Genomic DNA, 21621 nt, shown 5'->3' with positions numbered 1-21621 from the left:
GGCTGACAATTTCTGCTGCAAGTGAACTTGGAAAAAGCATTGCTTAAATTAACTACAGGCCTAAAAAATTAAAATTACAACCATAACTGTCCTACCACTACAAAATTTCCTTGCCTAGATTTTGCTGTATTGATAAACAATGTGGTTACACCTCTAATCTGTCTAAGAAATATGCCATTTAGTTTTCCCTCTAGATGATATTTATGGAAACATTAAATGAGACATGTTTTTCACTGTATAGAGAATAATCTTTAAAGCACTGGCTGACTAATGCGCACAAAGAGCCATCCTGTATTACCAGAGTCAATAGATGGTAGTTAGTCTACAAAAGCACACTTGCACACCTTAGCAAAAGAATAAGAGCAGACGAGACCTACCATAGGGCCCATAAGTAGGGACTGTGCCATTGTGAACAGAGCAGCAAAATGAGAAAGAGAAAGAGAGGGGGGTAGGAGACAGAAGCAGAAACAAGTAGAGTAAGGTTAGTCACATACTTCAAAAATGGCAAAACAAATTATATCATCTGTATGGCCTGGTGCCTTCACTTCTTTTAGGCAGACAGATGGAACACTAACAGACAGCAGTCAAGTGAACAGCTGTCTTCTTTTCTGTTCAGTGTGACGTATAAAAATAGCCACAAGTGATCGGGTTAAGGAGCAGTTGCCATTTCTTTGTAGTTTAACTTACAGGGTGGGAATCCTCTCCCTTGGTGGAGTTCAGTTTCACATGAAAGCACATTTCAACATGGTACAAGGTCACTGAAGTCATGCTGTTGTATTTATAAAGTCAGTGCAGACGTTCATTGCATAACATTTTATGCAAAAAACTAAAGGAATGGGCTAGGGAAGAAAATAGCTGTTTCAATGATGTTTGTGGAATAAAAGGATAAAGGGCCTTACCGTGAGCATCAAGCCTTTTGTCTACATATACTTTGTACGTGAAAGCATAACGCAGGGCAATGGCAGCAAAGAACATCTCAATGCAGATTATGAAGTTCTGGTATCCAGCAGCAACAGTGCCTTCACCAACCGATACCTCAGCAGAGCTGATTTTGGGAATGGCACCACATTTCTCCAGAATGGCAAGAAGCATTCCTGCAGAAAAAAGAAAGTGAAATGAATTAGTATTTTTTGAATGGTAAAGTCCTGCACTTCATGCAGACGTGCAGCGGAGTACAGAATTCATCATTGACAAGAGTTTGTAAACCCCAATTTGAGAGTCAGGTACTCCAGATTTGCTTTGTGTGTTGTTAATATTTGGTATGGAAGACAATTAAGGATTGTTTTTTTTTTTTTTAGCTTTTCCTGTGTAGGCCACAGCCTACTTAATATCTGGGGGAGAAACAATTTTGAAAACTAGACTTCAACAAGCCTGAACATATATTTTTGGAGACTTGGTCTCATTTTGGAATATTAGGGCAGGAAATCACAAGAAAATTAATATACCCACTGAATATCAAAGGTGTTGGGCATTTCTGGCTAAATTTCAGCCACACAGTGAAAAGCTATTCAGGTAGTCTTCTAATAAGAACAATGGCCTCAGTTACAGAAGTTGACCCAGTCCTAATCAAAGCTCCTGGAACTTTCTCCTTGTAGTTCTTTGTTCAACTCTATACACAGTTGAGACCAAAGTTTCTCTATGTTAGTAGAGAATAGCCTAAATTAGGACTATGAACCATCTACCTCTTCTGTGTCATTAAATGATTTGCTAGAGGCTCTTTGAGGTTTTACACAAGGTATTCTCCAAGGACATGAAACGTCTTTCCTTTGTGTGGGTTTTCTTCTTTTCCTGTTGAAGCTGCTGCTATCTTGGCTGACTGGTACCACAAATTTAAGGACACTCCTGTTAACCATTCATGGGTGGTCTCTACCTTTAACCCTTTGCAGTCGTATTTAATTTTCAACGTCACGCTACATTAGTCGTAATTAATTATTGAAAAAACGCCAATAATTACAGCAGTTATTTTTTTCAAGCACGTAGGAATAACACAGGCCACTTTTCTCGACCAGGCGACTGTGCAAATCGGTCAGAAACTTGCAGGGCCACCAGCGGTGGCCTGACGACCTATAGCGCACTTTTTACTAAGGCCAGTTTTCTGGCCTAATGACCGCAAAGGGTTAATGAAAACCACTTTATAAATCACTTCCGTCTGCTAATAAGTTATAGGACCACCTTTCACCCACAAGTTCCTGCGGATGTCTGCACTAGTGAACTCTCGAAAATGGACCATTAGACATTCCCAGTCAACAGCCTCACTAGTAACTCCTTTGGCAGTAAGAGTTGAACATAACCTTAAAAGGAAGCATCTACCAGCCATTCCATTCCTTAATATCTGTGAGATCAATTAGGACTGACCAGCACACACACCATCGGTCTTGTGTCAGCTCAAAACCAGCAGCATGATTTGCAGAAACTAGATGGGTTTTCAGTATTTGTGCCTTCTTGGTCAAATGCTTTCCTGTACAGTTGGTGATATTGCCTATAATTAACTTTGGCTCAAGATAATTGATTAGCTGACAAAAGTCCTTACTGTCAACCACAGTGACTGGAAACATTTCTAGTTCAATCACTTTACATGCCCTGTGTGTGATTTGACCGCTGTTAATCAGTTCTTTTCTGGCTAGTGCTGCTGAAACAAAACCTAACTGCAAGGAAACCTCACAAATGACATGCTTCTTTTCCATATAGTAGTGCCTTGTAAATTTGGTGCTTCTAAATTTCACTACAGCATGACAGTTATCAGCAAATGTTTTCAAACTTTTGCTCAAAATTCTTCCAAACCAAACTACTTAATTCATTATATTTATAATGAAGACATTTTTCTTTAAGGATGAAAAATGATCTGATGTGTAGCCTAAATACTGCCTTCATGTGTCTATTTAAATAAACAATATGTCTAAAAGGAAGCCAATGCCAGGCATTAAAATGCAGCAAGACAATTACATTTTCCAATGCAAATTATATAAATTAATCATTTTAGTCATTAAAATTAATCATCAACATCCCTACTCATCAACCATGGCCCTTTGGCACTTTCTGTAACATTCCATCTAAATTTGGAAGTCTCCCAGGTAGGACTAAAGAGTCGATAGTAAATTTGTTGGTGAAGAAGTGCTGCCTACCTTTAAAAAAATTAAAAAAAAAAAAAAAAAAAAAAACTTAATACTCTAGATAATCATTAAGTGCACACAGTCAAAGACGTTTTTAGAAAATCAAAGTAATAATAAGGCAATCCTCATCCAGTGGTACAAACTCCAAATACACAACGTGCAGCCAGGGGTTTGCGAGTACATTCGCCACTGCCTCTGCCTTAAGTAAATTTAAGGAATGAGAAGAATAGAGATTATCCTAAGTCAATCAAGAAGTCTGGTTAAAGAAGTATTGCTTCTTGGGGCGAGTCTATTATTTAACCAGTATGTTTCAATTTCATGAGTTCTTTACACCTTCACCACCAGCGAAATAACGGCTCTTGTCCAAAGACCAAGTTTCCCTGAACAATGCCTAGTCCCATCCATGAATCTACCCCCATTCTTAAATTACACTAGCCAAAGCCAAAACACAGTGATTTCAAAATGATACATCAAAGCATCACTGAAGCGCACAGGCCCTGGATCCTTCTAAAGTCACAATCGTGTAAGGGATGTTCAAATAAATACACACAAATTCCTGGCTGAAAACAGTAATTTGGAGGAGACTATTGAGGAAAACAGCGTTGGGTCAGAGAACATTTGTGTGCAAAAAAAAAAAAAAAATCAGACACTGTTAAAGGTGATAGAAATAATCTTTATGTGCTACTCACCTTGCCAGAAGGAGAGGAAAATGACTGATTTGACCATGAAGAACTTGAGCACTGGACTGTAAGAGCTAAGTAGCTCTCGTGTGGCGAAGTAAAAGAGGAACAGGGCATACAGTGCAAGACTGACTGAGATGTTGTAAATGATGGTGATATAGAGGTATCCACTGGCCACGCTAGAAGAGAAAGTCAGACAAGTTGGAACCCTTCCCACTTTCCAGGAAGCTATGATGAAAGACTAATACGGGGGGGATAAACGTTAACATTATACACAGTTATTGTCTGTTTTACCTGCATTTTTATCACTCTTTAATTTAATATTGTTTTTTATCAGTATGCTGCTGCTGGAGTATGTGAATTTGAATGACTCATAATAATTGTGCTAGAAAAAACAGGTACATCCTATGAGTACTCCTTCAATGAACACTTATCATGTAAACAATCTGAAAAACATATTCATACTAAAACTGAATGCGACTGAATACCATAAACAAACATATTAATACTATTATGTTTGTTAATACTTAAGAATAAACTCGTTTAAATAATAAAATGTGGCATAGACCTCTATTTTGTTAGAATGGAATGGATAGGCAGAGAAACTCCACACAGATGGTTCACCAGATCTGGAATGACTAGGATTATAAATATTAACTACCAAGCCAATCCAACCCTTTATTTTCACGACAAACACCATAAGAACAACAAAAAAATACAATGACCAACCAGAGATGCTCAGCTTTTCACAGTAATGGAAGTGCCACTTACTTGAAGTCTCCATCTCTGTACTTCCCAAAAGCCTGTAGAATCACAGTAATCATTGCCATCAGGGGTTTAACAACACAGAACTGCAGTGTGGCCTAAGAGGGTGGAAAAAGCAAAGAACCTCAGGGACAAGCAGCAACCAACACAACAGCAAAGTTTCAAGACAGATGGTCTGTATGCCACTGTAGGGAAAAAGCAAAACCAGCACACCTATGGGAAGACCTATACATTTTGTAGCATTCTTAAAAAACAAACAAAAAAAAAGTTTTCAGGTTGCAAACTGTGGGAAATGTCTAATAACTAAAACAGGAGTCATGGACCAATGACTGTGCTCTAGATTTCTGAATTACATCTTTAAACTAGCTAAATTAATTTAAAAAAATAAATGAACTACAATTTAGTTCTCAAACACAGCATTTCACTAAACTAGGATTTTCATAGACAGCATTTGTAGAGGAATAGTCGTGTGCTGCTGCTCACCTGTTTGCAGAAGCGAAGAAACCCAATTGAGTAGGTCTTGCCCCACAAACAGCATGTTCCATACATGCAGCTGGACCTGTAAATAAAAAAAGAATAGGTCAGAGAAAACATTAAAATCTGAACTGACTGCAGAGTTGCTTAAAGAAAATTATAAAGACTTCTAACTTGTCCAAACTTTCTACATCACTTTCTCCTTTAATCTCCATATTATTTATTATGCATTCATTTATGTCTATGTAAATGTGTTTAAGGCAAAACAGCATACTGTACATAAACTGCAATTTACACAAATCATTCAAAATCTGTAACTTTAATGGTGGTTTAATGTATAATTTAATGTTTTACAGTTCAAAATTCAAAGCTTACCAAATAAAAATGCATGAACATATAATGAAGTATTTTACTTTTGAAAAAATCTAGACTACGACTTAAGGGGACTTTTTTTTTAATTAATTTTGTACTATTTTCTTTTGTTAGAAAGAAACCAATTGGTACTTTATAGTAATGAAAATGGCCTCCCAGTCTCCCGTTCTTCATTTTCATATTGAGGGAATAATGCACGAAGCGCATCAAACTTTGGCACAGTTGCTTACTCAATGGGCTTTCCTCGGATTTCTGACATGATGGAGCTTTCTCCTCCAAGGAATTCGTAGCACAAGCTCAGGAAATTGTAGATGACAAATGCTACAGAGAGAGAGACAGAGAGAGAGAGAGAAAGCAAGAGAGTGTTATGAGAATGAAAAATTAAGATCAGTAAGTAGGAAATTCCAGTAGCATTCTTACTTAGGAAGTATTAGATTCAGCATCAAAATGCGAGCCCAGAAATATCTACAAAAATCCACTGGCCTAGTGGCGGTGGTGCTTGCTTAGTTCCTATCATGACTCACTGTAAGACTGCAAAAAATTACTGTGCACATATCACTCAAAGGTCAGTTTAGATAAAAGCTTTGGCTGATAACAACTGTTGCTGGGTATAGCAGTGGCAGTGTGGCCTAATAATTAAGCAAATAAATAATCAAGTGTTAGGGCTTTTGTGTAACTAAAAAGTTAGGCTTCACCACTGACTTCTGTGTGACTCTTAAGCTACAAGTGGCATATTTGAAGAAAAAAAAAAAAAGAAGAGATAAAGAAATAAATGTCACAACGGAGCAGACAATGGTTTTCCCCATAGGATTCAATGCTTACTGAGTAATCAAAACTAACTAAAGCAGCTATGTTAAATAACAGATATTTACTGGCTTTGAAAACAAGACCAGTTAAAGAAAATGATGTTACCAATGTTAGCTTAGTTTTAAAGTCTCCTGGTCCAAGTTTAATTAAATTAGGCAGTTAAAAACTAAAAGAATATTTTAAACCTTAAAGTATACTAGGATTTCTTACCCCATAACAATGACCACACATTTAAGGGCCACAGGCTACTTTTCCTATTTAGCTGTTAAACCAATCAAAGACAATATAAAAATTGATAAATATATTTTTAACATACTTAAGTTTAGGAAAGAAGTCACCTTATAAATTTAGGGTCTTGCTTATAACAAGTTAAGAGGTACTGGGCCTGTCACTTTTATGCACAGGTCACCTAATATTACCTTATCTGTTTGTATTTGAGACAACTCAATATTTCAATCACTGATACCTAATTTTAACATTTCATTTGGCTCAAAGTAAAATATGAGAAAGCACTGCATTATATTGCTGTCTTGGTTCATTTCTTAGTGAAGCACACTGTGTTGATGCTTGATGTGAAAGACACACTACAAAGATCGACCAACAACAATTTAACCATTGTTCATACTCAGAGTAGCAGAGAGCCAGACAAACAGGAACTGCTGCCTCTCCAAACCTCCATTTTGCTATATAGCCACTGTGTCAACATGACATATGCTGAAGTTGAAATGTGCTGACTGTCTGCTTCCTACAGTGCGTGCACTTAGACCATTATTCTCAGCTTGCTATGCTTGTTAGCCTGGAGGCCATCGTGAACAGTGAAGCATGCATTTCAGCAGCAGATGTTCCTCTTTCACCACTTTGTGCTGCTACCCACCCCCCCAGTTGTCCCTTCATTTAAAAACCAATGACAATCAAAGAATTAAAAAGAAAATAAAGAGGCAACGTAGACACAGTAATGTTGTTCAAATCTAATTACTATACACCAACTCTCCACACAATTTTAACTAGCCACCATGTACAGCCTCCTCAAACAATGTTTCATTTACACAGTGCTATCAGCATGGCCACTGTACTATAAAACAGGTCTTTTTTCCAAGCTTACTTTATTGTGCTCAAAAGAATTATGAATTAATTTAGTTTTTCTAGGGTTCAAACCATTTTTGGCATTTTAGACCCCAAAAACCTTAATGTTTAAGCCATTTTATAACCATATTTTGTGCAGAAAATTACACATTTATGATAAAAGGTAAACCAATAGGTGTCTGCAGTAAATATGATTAGAACTTGAGGTTGTGTGTGCAACATCAACCAACCCCAGGTGTTTAATACCTAATGGGATATGAGGAGTCAAAGTTACACCTTTTCACAAAACTTTGAAAAACTCTGCATTGGCTATATAGCCATGTGGAGAGTTGTTTCATGCTGTTTCTTGGTTGCTAATCACAAATAAGATATTTTTGATATTTGGCTTTTTACCTGTGGTACAAACCCTCTAACAGCCACCTCCATAATGTTAAAAATGACACATTTCAAACACAAGCATGTGGGGTATATTTTTAGATAATTTCAAGTTCAGTGAATATGAACATGTTATTTTTGATCTGTAAACTTTTACTGGGGATCTAGCTCTCTATTGAGCGCTCGTAGGGGGTAAAATGACAAATTTCCATTAAAATTTAGACCATTTACAATCTAAACATTTAAATTGAAGCATACATTTCAAATATTCCATGCAACTATTCTTATTTATTATATACTTCTACCTCATTAAGTAATGAACACACTAAACTAGGTAGGCTACACTAATTTAGACTTATTATTGTATTTGGCGGATTCCTTTTATCCAGGACAACTTACAAGATTCAACTTAATTCATAAGAAACAAAAAATTGGAAAAACGAGAGGAAACCATTCAGTCCATCATTCCGGTTTGTTTACCTAATAGCTAAGCTGTCCCAGTATCTCAGCTCCTTACTTAAGGAGGCGATTCCTGGCTTCAGTCTTAATTCCGCTAGACCAGGATACATTTCAAGTGTTTACAGGCATTTTTTTTTTTTTTTTTTTTTTTTTTACAGTTGAATCATGGGAAGGTTAAATAACATGCATCATACAGGCAAGGGGCTTAATCAAACATACTAGGCCAGATAGGGGGTTGGCAGAGTGTACTTTTTCCCCTCACCCTACAGAACCGCAAAACTTTCATAATCTGCTCACCAGTTCCTCCAAATATAAAACTTCCATTCACAACCCAGATCCTGATGTCACCACCTGCTACTGCTCCAAAGAACTGCCTCTTCTTTCCTCCCAGCTATAAAAATGTTCCAACTTTCCAAACTCAGCAGTCCTGTTTTGAAGTCAATCTTTTGAGATGACTCAGTATAATCACTATTTGCTTCATAGCAGTATTTATGATATATGGGGGGTTGGGGGAGACCCCAAACCTTTGTCTTGTTTTGTCTGATTTGTTACACATGCTAAAAGGTGACAACTAACTGGTAACTTTATGTTTCAAGTCTTGTTCATTTGCCACAGTACTAAACTGCCTGTTTACATGTTAAGGAGTGTTTAATCCTGGCCATGGCCTGCCATATATGATGCGAGTTTTATACTTGTAGACATTGTGTTATAATGCCTCTTAAGCCACAAGCACAGCAAATTAATCTACTCTGCAAGGGCCCTGTAATTTTTTTGAGTTTGATATGGAAAGATGACTACTATATAGTTGATCAAATTAAATCACTTACCAAGCATGTTTAGATTTTTTAAAATAACAGGATACATTCAAATTAAAAAAAAGGGCTGAACAAATGACATGTCCATGGGGACCAATCATGCTTAATTAAAATCAGCCTGGTCAGCCTCTGGATGTACACTGCCCAATCCCTATCTGTTGCACACAAGTTTTTTTTTTTTTTTTTAATCTTTCACTCTATGGGAGCTCCATTTACTGATTCCAGAGGATCCATATTGACATTGAGAAAGTGTGCCTGGGGCCTAGATCTTGACTCTACACAATGACAGCAGACCTCTAGAGAATTGTGGGCTCCTGTTGATTTAGAGGTGGTTGTTGTGCACTGCTTTTCCTCCTTTGACAAATTCAATTACAGCTTTACAAAATCGGATTAATAACTGACTGATTACAAACACATCAGCTTAGCAGACACAAACATGCATGAGAGAGAAAGATACAGAGAGAGATAGATAAAAAAACCATGACTAGACAACAATTTCTTTACCAAATTTGATTTTAGCAGTATTAACCTTTTTTGTGTGGAATTAGGTAATAAGGGAATGAGGATAAAACCTGGAGTTTCAACAAGACCTGCCTAAACAGGAATCTGCAGCTTCCACAGGGCTTACAGTACATAGATTATACAGCAGCTTTTCTCTCCACTGAACCTTAATCTGACAGACAGCATCTTCAGATTTAGCAGAATATCTGTAAGAAGGAAGAAGATTTACAGCTGCCTCCACTAACCTGTGAGGATCAGATCACATGGCTGTTCCACAGAGGCACTGGGTTCCTGATTCTATATTTATCTTCTTCTTTGACCTCCCAGAGGCAAAATGCTTTCCAGTGTCTACATAATTTGTTTTCTATCACAGTACATACAGTATGACTTCGAAGCTTTAAGATGTGGAGGGACAGGATAGCATTTTCTCCACCAACCAGGGGTAATTTAGGGAATCAGGAATGACTTTTTGCGGGGGATGGTTGGGTTAGCCTGTCAGATTAAAAGGGGTCAACAGGATGTTAAAGAGAGGGTCCAGGCAAGGAACACAAAGTGGTGGCTAGATCTATTAACCTTTGCTTAGCTGGAAACTAACAGGCCAACTTTGCAAAAGTGTTGTAAACACTGAGTTGGAAAGAAGAGGAAAAACAAATTAATAAAAGACACCCTGGAGGATGACAGGATTGGCGAGGCCTTATCCTAGACAGAATCATTAAGCTACCATCAGGAGACTGAAACAGACCAATTCTTCCATTAACCATACAGTATATTTCCATCAGACTTTATTAGTTAACAAACTGGCTCTGCAACACACAAAATCACTTCCCAATATTCCTAAAATAAATAACTAACCCTTTCCAAGGTTTACACCAGTTTATCTCTAGGATGCACTCAAATTCATGCAGTTTTAATAAAACAATCAAAAAGGTTCTTATTTTAATCACATATTCCAGTACAGGTTGACTATCCCAGTCTGACATGCCCGGGACCAGAAGTATTTCAGGTTTAGGAATTTTTTGGATTTTGGAATATTTGCATAAACGTAATGAGATATCTTGGGGAAGTGACCCATGTTTAAACACAAAATGTATTTGTTTCATATACACCTTATGCACATAGCCTGAAGGTAATTTAACACAATGTATTTAATACATATGTGCATGAAACACAGTTTGTTCACAGTAGCATCAGTAGAATAGCTGTATCAGTTGGTAAACAACAGTAACAAACAGCAGCAGGCTTTCATTCTCCACCTATGTACCTGTGTTTTGATTAAAATGTTGTTGTACACAGAAAATATACAAAAATGACAGAGAGCAATGCGTGTAGGTCCAGCAGTGACGATGGTTAGTAAAAAAACTCTCACCAACAAAGCATCAGAGCGTATGTTCCCTCTAAGCTGTGGTGTGCAGCACTTTTGAATCATACTGTTCACTCACACTCCAGCACAGTGGTTTGGAAGTGCTGTGCAGAGCAGCTGTTATCATTATGCGCTAATCATTTGGTAATACAGTGAACCCTCGTTTATCACAGTTAATCCGTTCCAGACTCTACCGCGATAAATGAATTTTCGCAAAGTAGGATTCTTTATTTATAAATCGAATATTTTCGCAGAGTATAGAAAACCTGTTTACGACCTTCTAAATATGTTTTTTAACATTATTAGAGCCCTCTAGACATGAAATAACACCCTTTAGTCACCATTACACTCATATTACCCAATATATTAGACAAAATATGAGAAAATAAGACATATTAGACGTTACAAATATATTATTATTATTGTACTGTACATTTAATTACACACACACACAGTTCTTACACACAACCACTAACCTATGAAGGCATGAGCTCAGTAGGAGAGTCTTCAGGTTGTAAGCTGGAGCGCTGATCGCACCCTCAGAGGACACAGACGCCCCTGGGAAAACCCCTGAAACAGCTGACGGTCTACCTTCACATTGCTCCTTACCCTTCTTACTTGAGCTATAACGCGTGATAAACCTCTCACACGGTACTCCGCTTACTTAAAAGTATTGTGCAGCGCCTCTTAGCTTTGGAATTGGTTGTTTTGTTTCTCTCTCTCTCCCTCTCTCTCAGACATTCTCTGCTCCTGGCGGAACTGTCATCTCTGACTTGTCATGGAGCACGTTTAAACTTTTGAAAAGAGACAAATGTTTGTTTGCAGTGCTTTGAATAAAGTTCTTTTTTTTCTACAACCTCCTGTGTCTCTGTGCAAATCTGTGACTCAATTGTGACAAGGTGGTGCAGTATCTTCAGCAGGTGCATCGTTGTCTTCTTCCGCTGAAGGAGTACTAGGAGTAGGCAGTGGCTGTCTGGACGCGCGGCTGAAGAACATCTTGATAGGCAGTTGGTGGCGCTGTCTTTTCATATGCGTGAGGAGGCTTTTGTAGGGTATTGCCATCTTTGATCATATCCAAGAGTTTCACCTTCTCCTGGATGGTAAGCATCTTCCTCCAGCGCTTAGTTTCATTGTCAGAAGGCTTAGAAAAAGCAGCACGTTTAGCAGCCATCGTGGGGCTTAGATAAAAGTTCTCAGAAAGCGCATGCGTAGTGACGTAAGCGTGTATGAGAAAAAATCGCGATAGAGTGAAGCCGCGAAAGTCGAAGCGTGATATAGCGAGGGATCACTGTACTCTGCATAAAGCAGATATTATTAAAATCAAAAAAATTACTGTGCAGCTGGGTTTCCAAATATGACTGCTATAATTTGAGAAAGAAAAAAAAATTTGGTTGAATTACATGATATGGTGCAGAGAAGGGAGGAGTTTTGGGAACACAGATCATCAACACAGACAAAGTCTGTGATATAACTATCACCATACCACATTTACATTTTGTAGACCACTGCATAAACGAAGTAGACATAAATGCAAATGTTTCATGTGAGAAAAGCAAGTACACTCCTATATTTATCACTACCCCAAACACCTAAAATTAGAATCAGGTGCACATGATTATAACATTATTAGAGAGGATCTTACCTGAACCCATCTTATTTAAACCGCATATGTTTAGTTTGGTTCACTCTCTGTTGTTGAAGTTTATGTTATCACTATGCCTAGAACGAAAAAGCTCTCTAATGCTTTCAGAAAATAGGCCATAGATACCTATGAATTTGAAAAGGGATTTAAAAAGAATGTCAAACAAATGGAAATCAACTATTCCATTGTCTGCAGGATTATCTATAAACTGAGAAAGATTTTAAACAATTACCAGCTTGTTCAAGTCAGATCTCCCCAGCAAGTTAGCCCAAGAGTGGGACACAAGATGCTGAAAGAAGTTTGTAAGAACCTAAAATTTCATCATCTACACGTAGCTCTTGCTACTGCTAATGTCAAAGGGCATGTATCTACTATTAGAAAGCAAATGCCCAAATTTGATTCATGTGGGAGATGTGCCAGGAAGAAACCAGGTGCTGTCCAGAAAGAACAACAAGGCCATGACTAATTTGCACATGAGCACTGTGGTACCCGGCGGAGGTTCATGCCCGGCCGGGATGCCCAGGAGGAGCGGAGGAGGGCTTGTGCCTCCTCCAGGACATGAGGGGGCGTCCTCCCTGGTTGCTTTGGGTGCCACGGGTACAGAGCTTGGAAGCTCAACCCTGTAGGGGCCCGTGGTCACCGCCAGGGGGCGCCCCGATGCCTTGGGAGCCCTGGACCTCAGTACTTCTGCCACACCCAGAAGTGCTGGGGGGAAGAGTATTGGGAACACCCGGAGGACTTCCGAATACACCGACAGAGCTTCCGCCACACAGGGGTGTGGCTACGGATGCCCTTAAGATATACCTGGAGTCCTTCCGGGGTGTATAAAAGGGGCCACCTCCCTCCAGTCAGGGGCAAGAGTCGGGTGGAAGAGGACGAAGCTTGGTGAAGAGGAGTGGAGGCGGACCAGAGACTGTGAGAAGGCATTGTATTGTGGCCAAGGACTTGAGGGGTGATTGGTGCTGCGGCACTGGGTTTCTGCACTTCACTATTGTAAATATGAATAATAAACGTGTGTTGGGTGAAACCATCGTGTCTACCTGTCTGTGTCTGGGCTGTTCCCCACAGCACCTAGACAAAGGTCAGGACTTCTGGAACTATTTGACCATAGAATCAGGAAACATGTTTAACAAAAATGACTGCAATTGACTATAAGAACCTGGTTCCAAATGGCCAGTGTAACTCACCATCCTGGAACTCAATAACAAATCTTCATGATACCCAAGGGTGATCAAGGATAATGTGAAGCCATCTGTCAGAAGATGGAAGCTGAGCTGAAAGTGGACTTTGCAACATGACAATGATCCTAAACGGCCAGTAAACCTTACAATGAATGGCTGAAGAGAATGAAATTGAGGGTTCTAGACTGGCCAAGCCAAAGCCTGGATCTGTAACCCATTGATATGCTGCTGGGGGATTTGAAACAGGCTGTGCACGCAAGACATCCCTCAGACATCATATAGCTGAAAGAACTGAGCATTGAGGAGTGAGAAAAACTTTCTCCCAATCGATGTCTGAGGCTGGAATATACTGGCTACTAAAGCTAAAGGTGGGCTTATATTTTTCACAGATGAAAAGGGTATCTCTGTTCATTTTTCACAGAATAAATTACAGCAAAGTCAAATTTTAGCTGTTTCATCTAAAAATCACTGTTTAAATGTAGATCAAATCTTGCTTTTCCTTTAACATGTGTGGACATATTTCATGAAATGTACTTTTTCATATGGCTGAATACTAAAAAGTCAAAAATCTGATGAGACAGGGCTCACACGGATTTACTTGATGGAAAATGCTTTGCATGGCCTGTCTGAAAGCTCTTCTCACAGACTGACACTTAGAAAAACAGAAACAAATTTTTCCAGATCAGTCATGGCACCATAATTAAAAGCAGAGACCTTCTCTGAATGGGTGCTGCATATCTCAGTCCCAACCTTATGGATATTTTATACAGCTAATATAACAAGACACAGGCTTTTCCTTGAGGTATCTTTGGTTCACCGTGACGCCCAAGCATCTTACCCTCATAGCAGTCCCTCACTGTGTCAAAGTAGACATAGTACTGGTCATTGGTGAAGAATAGTAAACTAAGCCAGGAATCAAAAGCGTAGATAGGCACAATGAAGAGGATCCTCACAATGTAACGCTGCTCATTGGGGGAGCTGTAGTAGCGCAGGTGCATGTATATCTGCAGGAGACAAGTACAGTAGGATCACAAGATGGCCACACAAATAATTCCTCAAAACAGGATGGTCAAACTGAACACAGATACATTCATCTTTAAAACAGAGTAACTAATGTTAGGAAAAAAGATAAAGATTGCACTACATTAAAACAACAATTGCCAAGGTGCATATCTATTGTGACATGGTCCAATCGGAGGCTTTGACGTCTGCAGTCCCACTGATTGAAAACAAAATCTCACATGTGCAGAAAAGTGTGTAAATTTTTTTTTGCAAAATTGGCCAAGACAGGATAATTTGGAAATGCATGTCAAGATGGCATTTACTTTACATTTGTGGGAATTTAACTAAATGATTCACAGGGTGAAATTCAGTTGACAGGTCTCTCAGGCACCACACCCATTTCAGTGAAAGAAAGCAGCATGTTGCTAGGAAACATTGCCTCTGAAGTCAGTGATCCAGCAGGTGCCACCTGTTGCTAGAGCAACTCTGCTTTGTTACCTCTGTGCCCCGCCCAGAGAATCATATCACAGCAAGAGGCACACATGCTGCAATAAAAAGCTGAAAAAAAGAGCCAATGGAAGAAGGTGGGAAACACTAATCATTGTATATAACACTCCTATATCAATTAATGCTTTAGAAAGGCTCTCTGTAACATGACACCTCCTAAAACATTTTAACACATAATGATGGAAGAAGAGCACAAGGCTCTGTATGCATTAAAGCATCTTTTGTCAGTCAGTTAGCTTTATGCCACTAGATGTGAGGCACTCTGTAATGTAGCCTAGATGAATGGTTTAGAAGGAAATTTCAGTATAGCCTTACAGTAGACAAAAAATGTGGGGTACGTACTGAAGAAATAAGTTGTCAAGACTGGACAGCATAAAGGACAGTAGAGACAGATTATCAGTATGAAATAGTTTCTGCTTGAAAGGAGCAATAAAAGTGATATATTGACAGGTACCACTTTCGATAACCTATAACCTGAGTTATAAGACTCAGTGCAGGGGTGTTAGGGTTTTTAAATGCAACATCTGAAACTTCCAAATCTGACTCTTTAGAACCTTACTTGGTGGCAAGTGATAAGCAACGCCGTCCAAACAAAGAAGCCAGAAATTGCCTGTGCTGATGTGGTCATCAGGAAGATGGGCTGCCCCACTGCTGTCACAGGGGCATCAGAAAGCCAGGAGAAGTTAGGACCAGCCGGTGTTGCAGTGAACTCTGTTCCAGGTACAGCTCCACCTGCCAAGGAGGGGTTGAGGTGGGCCTGCTGTGGCACATCTCTCCTTAATATCCTGCTCATCTGAAATGGCAAATAGAAAAGGTTATGGTCAAAAAAGTTAGGTAAAATGCTAACTTCAGGGCATTAATGAAGTTCTACAACAGGACTAAAACACCATATGATCTGCAAGCAAAAGGGGTCATCCCTGCTCTGCATATACACAACCATTTGTGGCTGGAACCAAATTATGGCCTTTATTAGCAGAAAAAACAGGTCACTAATTAGGAAAAGAGTTAAAATGAAAACCTGCAGCCACTGCGGCCCTTCAGGACCAGAGTTTGAGAACACTGGCCTATAACCTACTTTAACCACTACTTGCAGTACATACAGTAGCTTTTAAAGGTAATCTGCTGTTTCTTCGTTCATGCTTCCATCTCATAATTGGACTGATATTACAATGCACTTGTCTAAGATGAAAGAAGCAGAAGCAGTGGGGCCACTAGAGATATGCTAGGGCAGATCTTTATGTCTCATCACTTAATTGACCATTTAACTTAGAATTTGTTTGTCTTAACTACATTTAAAATGACTCATCACAATGGTATGTGCCTCATGTGGAAGGCTCCAGCTGTTTGAGACCTTGAGAAACACATTAATTGCATATGAAATTTAATATTGTAATTTGATGATTATTGGAAGATCAAGTGCAAGCTTTTCATAAAGAGGCACTATGCACTTGTAAGATGCAACAAGATACTTATAAAAGCAATGATGGTGTCAGGCAGCAGACCAAGGTATCTATCTAGCAGCTCTATACTTAACAGGTTATTTTTTTGCAAAACAGAGGCTCTAAGGCAGCTGATACAGGACAGGACAGATATTTTAAATGAAAGAAATTTGCTTAGGATGGAACTGAAAAAATGAATGGAGAAAAATGAGAAAGAGCATATAGACTCAATTAACTGAATGCCATGTGAAACTATTTGGTCATTCACATATGTACTTATTAATATCCATATACACACGCTTGATGACTAGTTTACTAGGTCTAACAATCATTAACACAAATAGCCTGCTCTTCTAAAAAGTTGTGGATACAACCATACATATTATTATGTAGCAGAGAGACACGGTCAAGAGTTGTTGTTGTTAGTTGTTGTTTAACCAAACATTAGAATGGCCAAGATGTGTGATCTAAGAAACTATGATTGTTGGTGCCAGACGTCATAGATCCATCATCTTAGGAATGGCTGCCCCCCCAGGGATTTTCAAACAATAGTCCCTAGAGTTTACAGAGAATGATGTGATAAACAAAAAACAAGTAGTAAGTGGCAGTTCTGTGGGAAAACAAAAACACCTAGTTATTATGGGAGATCAGGGGAAAATGGCTAAACAGGTTCAAGTTACCAAAAGGCCACAAATATTCAAATAACTCTTCACAACACAGGTTTGTAGAAGGCTGTCTTTGAATGCACAAAGCATTGGTGCTTGAAGTGGACAACCAAATTGTGTTACACTGTTGTTATCAAAGAACAAGATGATGAGATTAAAGTGTGAATGTGATTACCAAGACAAATATACAAATGAAGAGTGTAAAAATGATGCATCAATTTCTGCTGGGACATGCAAATGGTAGGATTATTTGGTGTAAAATGTATGTACCCATCCTGCCTTTTATCAATAATACAGTCTGGTGATGGAGTGAGAAATGTTTTCTTGATACACATTGGGTGTTTTTAAACCAAATGAGTGCCATTTGGATGACATAACATTACTGTTGGATTTGTAATAAAATACTGACTTCAGTATTGATACCAGCCTTCGGACCAAAATGGTTCCGAAGCAAATAATGGATAACCACAAAGATCCCCCTCCACCACGTCTTACATAGGCTTCCTTAGTGCTTTGGGCCATTGTGCCGCACTGTGCACTGCTTCCCTTTTGATTGCATAAAGGGTTCATAAAAGCAAGATATATCCCTCGAGAAGAACTGAAGGAGACAAAGCGTGTGGTTTCATGAAGTCTCTAGCACATCCAAGTACAGTGCATCCGGAAAGTATTCACAGCGCATCACTTTTTCCACATTTTGTTATGTTACAGCCTTATTCCAAAATGGATTAAATTCATTTTTTTCTCAGAATTCTACACACAACACCCCATAATGACAACGTGAAAAATGTTTACTTGAGATTTTTGCAAATTTATTAAAAATGAAAAAATTGAGAAGGCACATGTACATAAGTATTCACAGCCTTTGCCATGAAGCTCAAAATTGAGCTCAGGCGCATCCTGTTTCCCCGATCATCCTTGAGATGTTTCTGCAGCTTAATTGGAGTCCACCTGTGGTAAATTCAGCTGATTGGACATGATTTGGAAAGGCACACACCTGTCTATATAAGGTCCCACAGTTGACAGTTCATGTCAGAGCACAAACCAAGCATGAAGTCAAAGGAATTGTCTGTAGACCTCCGAGACAGGATTGTCTCGAGGCACAAATCTGGGGAAGGTTACAGAAAAATTTCTGCTGCTTTGAAGGTCCCAATGAGCACAGTGGCCTCCATCACCCGTAAGTGGAAGAAGTTCGAAACCACCAGGACTCTTCCTAGAGCTGGCCGGCCATCTAAACTGAGCGATCGGGGGAGAGGGGCCTTAGTCAGGGAGGTGACCAAGAACCCGATGGTCACTCTGTCAGAGCTCCAGAGGTCCTCTGTGGAGAGAGGAGAACCTTCCAGAAGGACAACCATCTATGCAGCAATCCACCAATCAGGCCTGTATGGTAGAGTGGCCAGACGGAAGCCACTCCGTAGTAAAAGGCACATGGCAGCCCGCCTGGAGTTTGCCAAAAGGCACCTGAAGGACTCTCAGACCATGAGAAAGAAAATTATCTGGTCTGATGAGACAAAGATTGAACTCTTTGGTGTGAATGCCAGGCGTCACGTTTGGAGGAAACCAGGCACCGCTCATCACCAGGCCAATACCATCCCTACAGTGAAGCATGGTGGTGGCAGCATCATGCTGTGGGGATGTTTTTCAGCGGCAGGGACTGGGAGACTAGTCAGGATAAAGGAAAAGATGAGTGCAGCAACGTACAGAGACATCCTGGATGAAAACCTGCTCCAGAGCGCTCTTGACCTCAGACTGGGGCGACGGTTCATCTTTCAGCAGGACAACGACCCTAAGCACACAGCCAAGATATCAAAGGAGTGGCTTCAGGACAACTCTGTGAATGTCCTTGAGTGGCCCAGCCAGAGCCCAGACTTGAATCCAATTGAACATCTCTGGAGAGATCTTAAAATGGCTGTGCACCAACGCTTCCCATCCAACCTGATAGAGGTTGAGAGGTGCTGCAAAGAGATATGGGCGAAACTGGCCAAGGATAGGTGTGCCAAGCTTGTGGCATCATATTCAAAAAGACTTGAGGCTGTTATTGCTGCCAAAGGTGCATCGACAAAGTATTGAGCAAAGGCTGTGAATACTTATGTACATGTGATTTCTCAGTTTTTTATTTTTAATAAATTTGCAAAAACCTCAAGTAAACTTTTTTCACGTTGTCATTATGGGGTGTTATGGGTAGAATTCTGAGGAAAAAAATGAATTTAATCCATTTTGGAATAAGGCTGTAACATAACAAAATGTGGAAAAAGTGATGCGCTGTGAATACTTTCCGGATGCACTGTACATTTTTACCTGGCTACTCTACTAAGTATCAATGGGAAGAGCTTGAGTACAAAGGAGACAATTACTTCTAGTACCCATTATTTTGAAATGCTGGTATTGTACCATTTTAAATTTTTTGCTTTTTTTTGGTACAGATGCTGCGCAACTCTACACAACATACATAAGCTTTTGTATCAACTATGTGTATCCCTTTATGGGCAGAGTCTCCCCTTTTAGATGCATTCATAAACAAGGTTGTCTGAAATACTGAAATATCAAGAAGTTTCTATTTTAACATTTTTAAATGTCTTTAATACTCATTTTTCTTGGTATTGATTCTATAGTCTACATTACGAATGCACTTCCAGTTCACAATGACTTGAGGTGCAACCCTGATTGCATCCATTCACAAGTGTTATTATGAGATGGCAGTTTCAGCAGTGTTGGAGCCTTCACCAACATGTTTAACTAACAAAGAGGGCAGCTGCAGTGATATCTGGAAACACTTTGGCTTTTTTAGCAAATAGGGACAGAAAACCACAAGATACATGCAAGCCTGTATGCAAAAATGGCAAGTGAATCAACACAAACAATTTCAAGAGGTATCTCATTTCTAAATCATGGAACCTTAAGCTTCCAAAATGAAGCATAAACCAGTAAACTTGTGTTTAAAGTAAGGATGTGATATTTATTTTTTTTTACCGGTTAAAATTTTTTTTTTGTCGGTTTTCAAATTACAGTATTTGTTTTACCTTCGGGTCAATTTTATTCCATATTGTTCATTCAGAGGCAATACTCTTTAGTACTATAATGCTCTGTTGCTCACTCAATTTTTAAACCCTCGCTACAAAGTCTGCTGCCACTGTACGTCACTTTCTTTGATTTTATTATGTGCAATTTTAAAATTATATCTGAACACATTTACTACATAATGTAAGGTGTTATGACATTTTAGTGCTCAGCTGCAGTGTCACTACTCCTCTGTACGCTCATATACTTTCAGATGTACTTCAGAGAGTATATTTTGTACATCAGGAGTCATTTGCAGCCCAACAAAGGTACGCAGCAGCCTCACAGAAGAGCACGTTCACATGCTAGTCATTGTAGTTTATTTGCACAAACATGCAATGAACACTATTTGCATGTATACAGATTGTTTAAGTGTGGTAGTGGCCTGCTTGTGCGTTGCTTTTCTGAACAACTGTTTACAAAAAGAAGACATTAATAATCATTTTACTTTAATGTTCTTTAATGTTTAATTTTTTATGTATGCAGTTTACAAAAGGTTGCAATACTTATTTAATTTACTTTTAATTACATTTTTGTAACATTTCATTGTACTATCTCAGTAACAACCGACAGAGAAATTATGCTTTATTTGTCCCCAAGGGGAAATTAAAATGTTACAGGAGCTCCCAAAAATAAATAAACAACGAACACACACACCTCAACACACATAAAACGTCTGGTGTGGATAATAGAGAGGTGTTGCTGTCAATAACAGGCTTGTAGGTGGCAGAAAGATGAAATCAGACCTGTTTGGATTGTGCAACAGGTTTACATTTAAAGTCATTAATATCTATAATAGAGCACGTCCAGCTTGTAGTGTCCATGAATAGAACATGCCCAATAGACACTTGATTCCTCTTTTGAAGTCACCAGCATGAAGAATGATTCATCAAAAAGATATTGGTACAGGTTAATTATTTCTGTTGCTGAGTCAGCCAGGATAATGCAACTTACTTTCCTGGGCAGTGGCATACTGTAGACAAACTCAGTCCATATTTCAATGTCTTGGTCACACATTCTAGTTTTAATTGTACTGTGCTCTCTTTTTCACCATTGCAGATTCACAAAAATCTCTAGTTCCCCATCTGCTTGTTCCACTCAGTCTGATGAAACCCATCCAGCATTAAAATATCATCTGAAATAAGTTGTACGCCAGTTATCTGCTGTACCCAAAATATCACAGTGCCTGTATTTATTTTCATCAGTACTTATTTTCATCAATGTAAAAACACTGTTGACTGGATTTAAATGTCTTTACTTTTGATTTATTTACAGAACATTACTCCTAACTTTTACAAAAGATTGCATTCTTTAAGTATTTGCATTTAAT

The 21621-nt window shown here is 38.9% G+C and overlaps 1 protein-coding gene across 2 annotated transcripts in view; it reads right to left on the bottom strand.

Moving 5' to 3' along the window:
• LOC114661848 (transmembrane protein 184B-like) overlaps window positions 1-21621 on the bottom strand; it is a 59114-nt gene that overhangs the window by 5719 nt on the left and 31774 nt on the right. Inside the window, exons 2-9 of one of the 2 annotated variants that reach the window (XM_051934561.1) lie at window positions 15693-15926; window positions 14463-14628; window positions 5632-5722; window positions 5039-5114; window positions 4562-4653; window positions 3800-3969; window positions 900-1094; window positions 378-398 (exon numbers count right to left, since the gene is read on the bottom strand). In XM_051934561.1, the coding sequence (XP_051790521.1) occupies window positions 378-398; window positions 900-1094; window positions 3800-3969; window positions 4562-4653; window positions 5039-5114; window positions 5632-5722; window positions 14463-14628; window positions 15693-15926 (1045 nt within the window). The remainder of the gene's footprint in view (window positions 1-377; window positions 399-899; window positions 1095-3799; window positions 3970-4561; window positions 4654-5038; window positions 5115-5631; window positions 5723-14462; window positions 14629-15692; window positions 15927-21621) is intronic. The other variant, XM_051934562.1, reaches the window with a different exon arrangement.

The sequence above is a fragment of the Erpetoichthys calabaricus genome, chromosome 12 (assembly GCF_900747795.2).
Source record: "Erpetoichthys calabaricus chromosome 12, fErpCal1.3, whole genome shotgun sequence".
Classification (NCBI taxonomy): domain Eukaryota; kingdom Metazoa; phylum Chordata; class Cladistia; order Polypteriformes; family Polypteridae; genus Erpetoichthys; species Erpetoichthys calabaricus.
The sequence above is the reverse complement of the archived record's forward strand: the minus strand, read 5'-3'. Positions and strand labels throughout refer to the sequence as shown.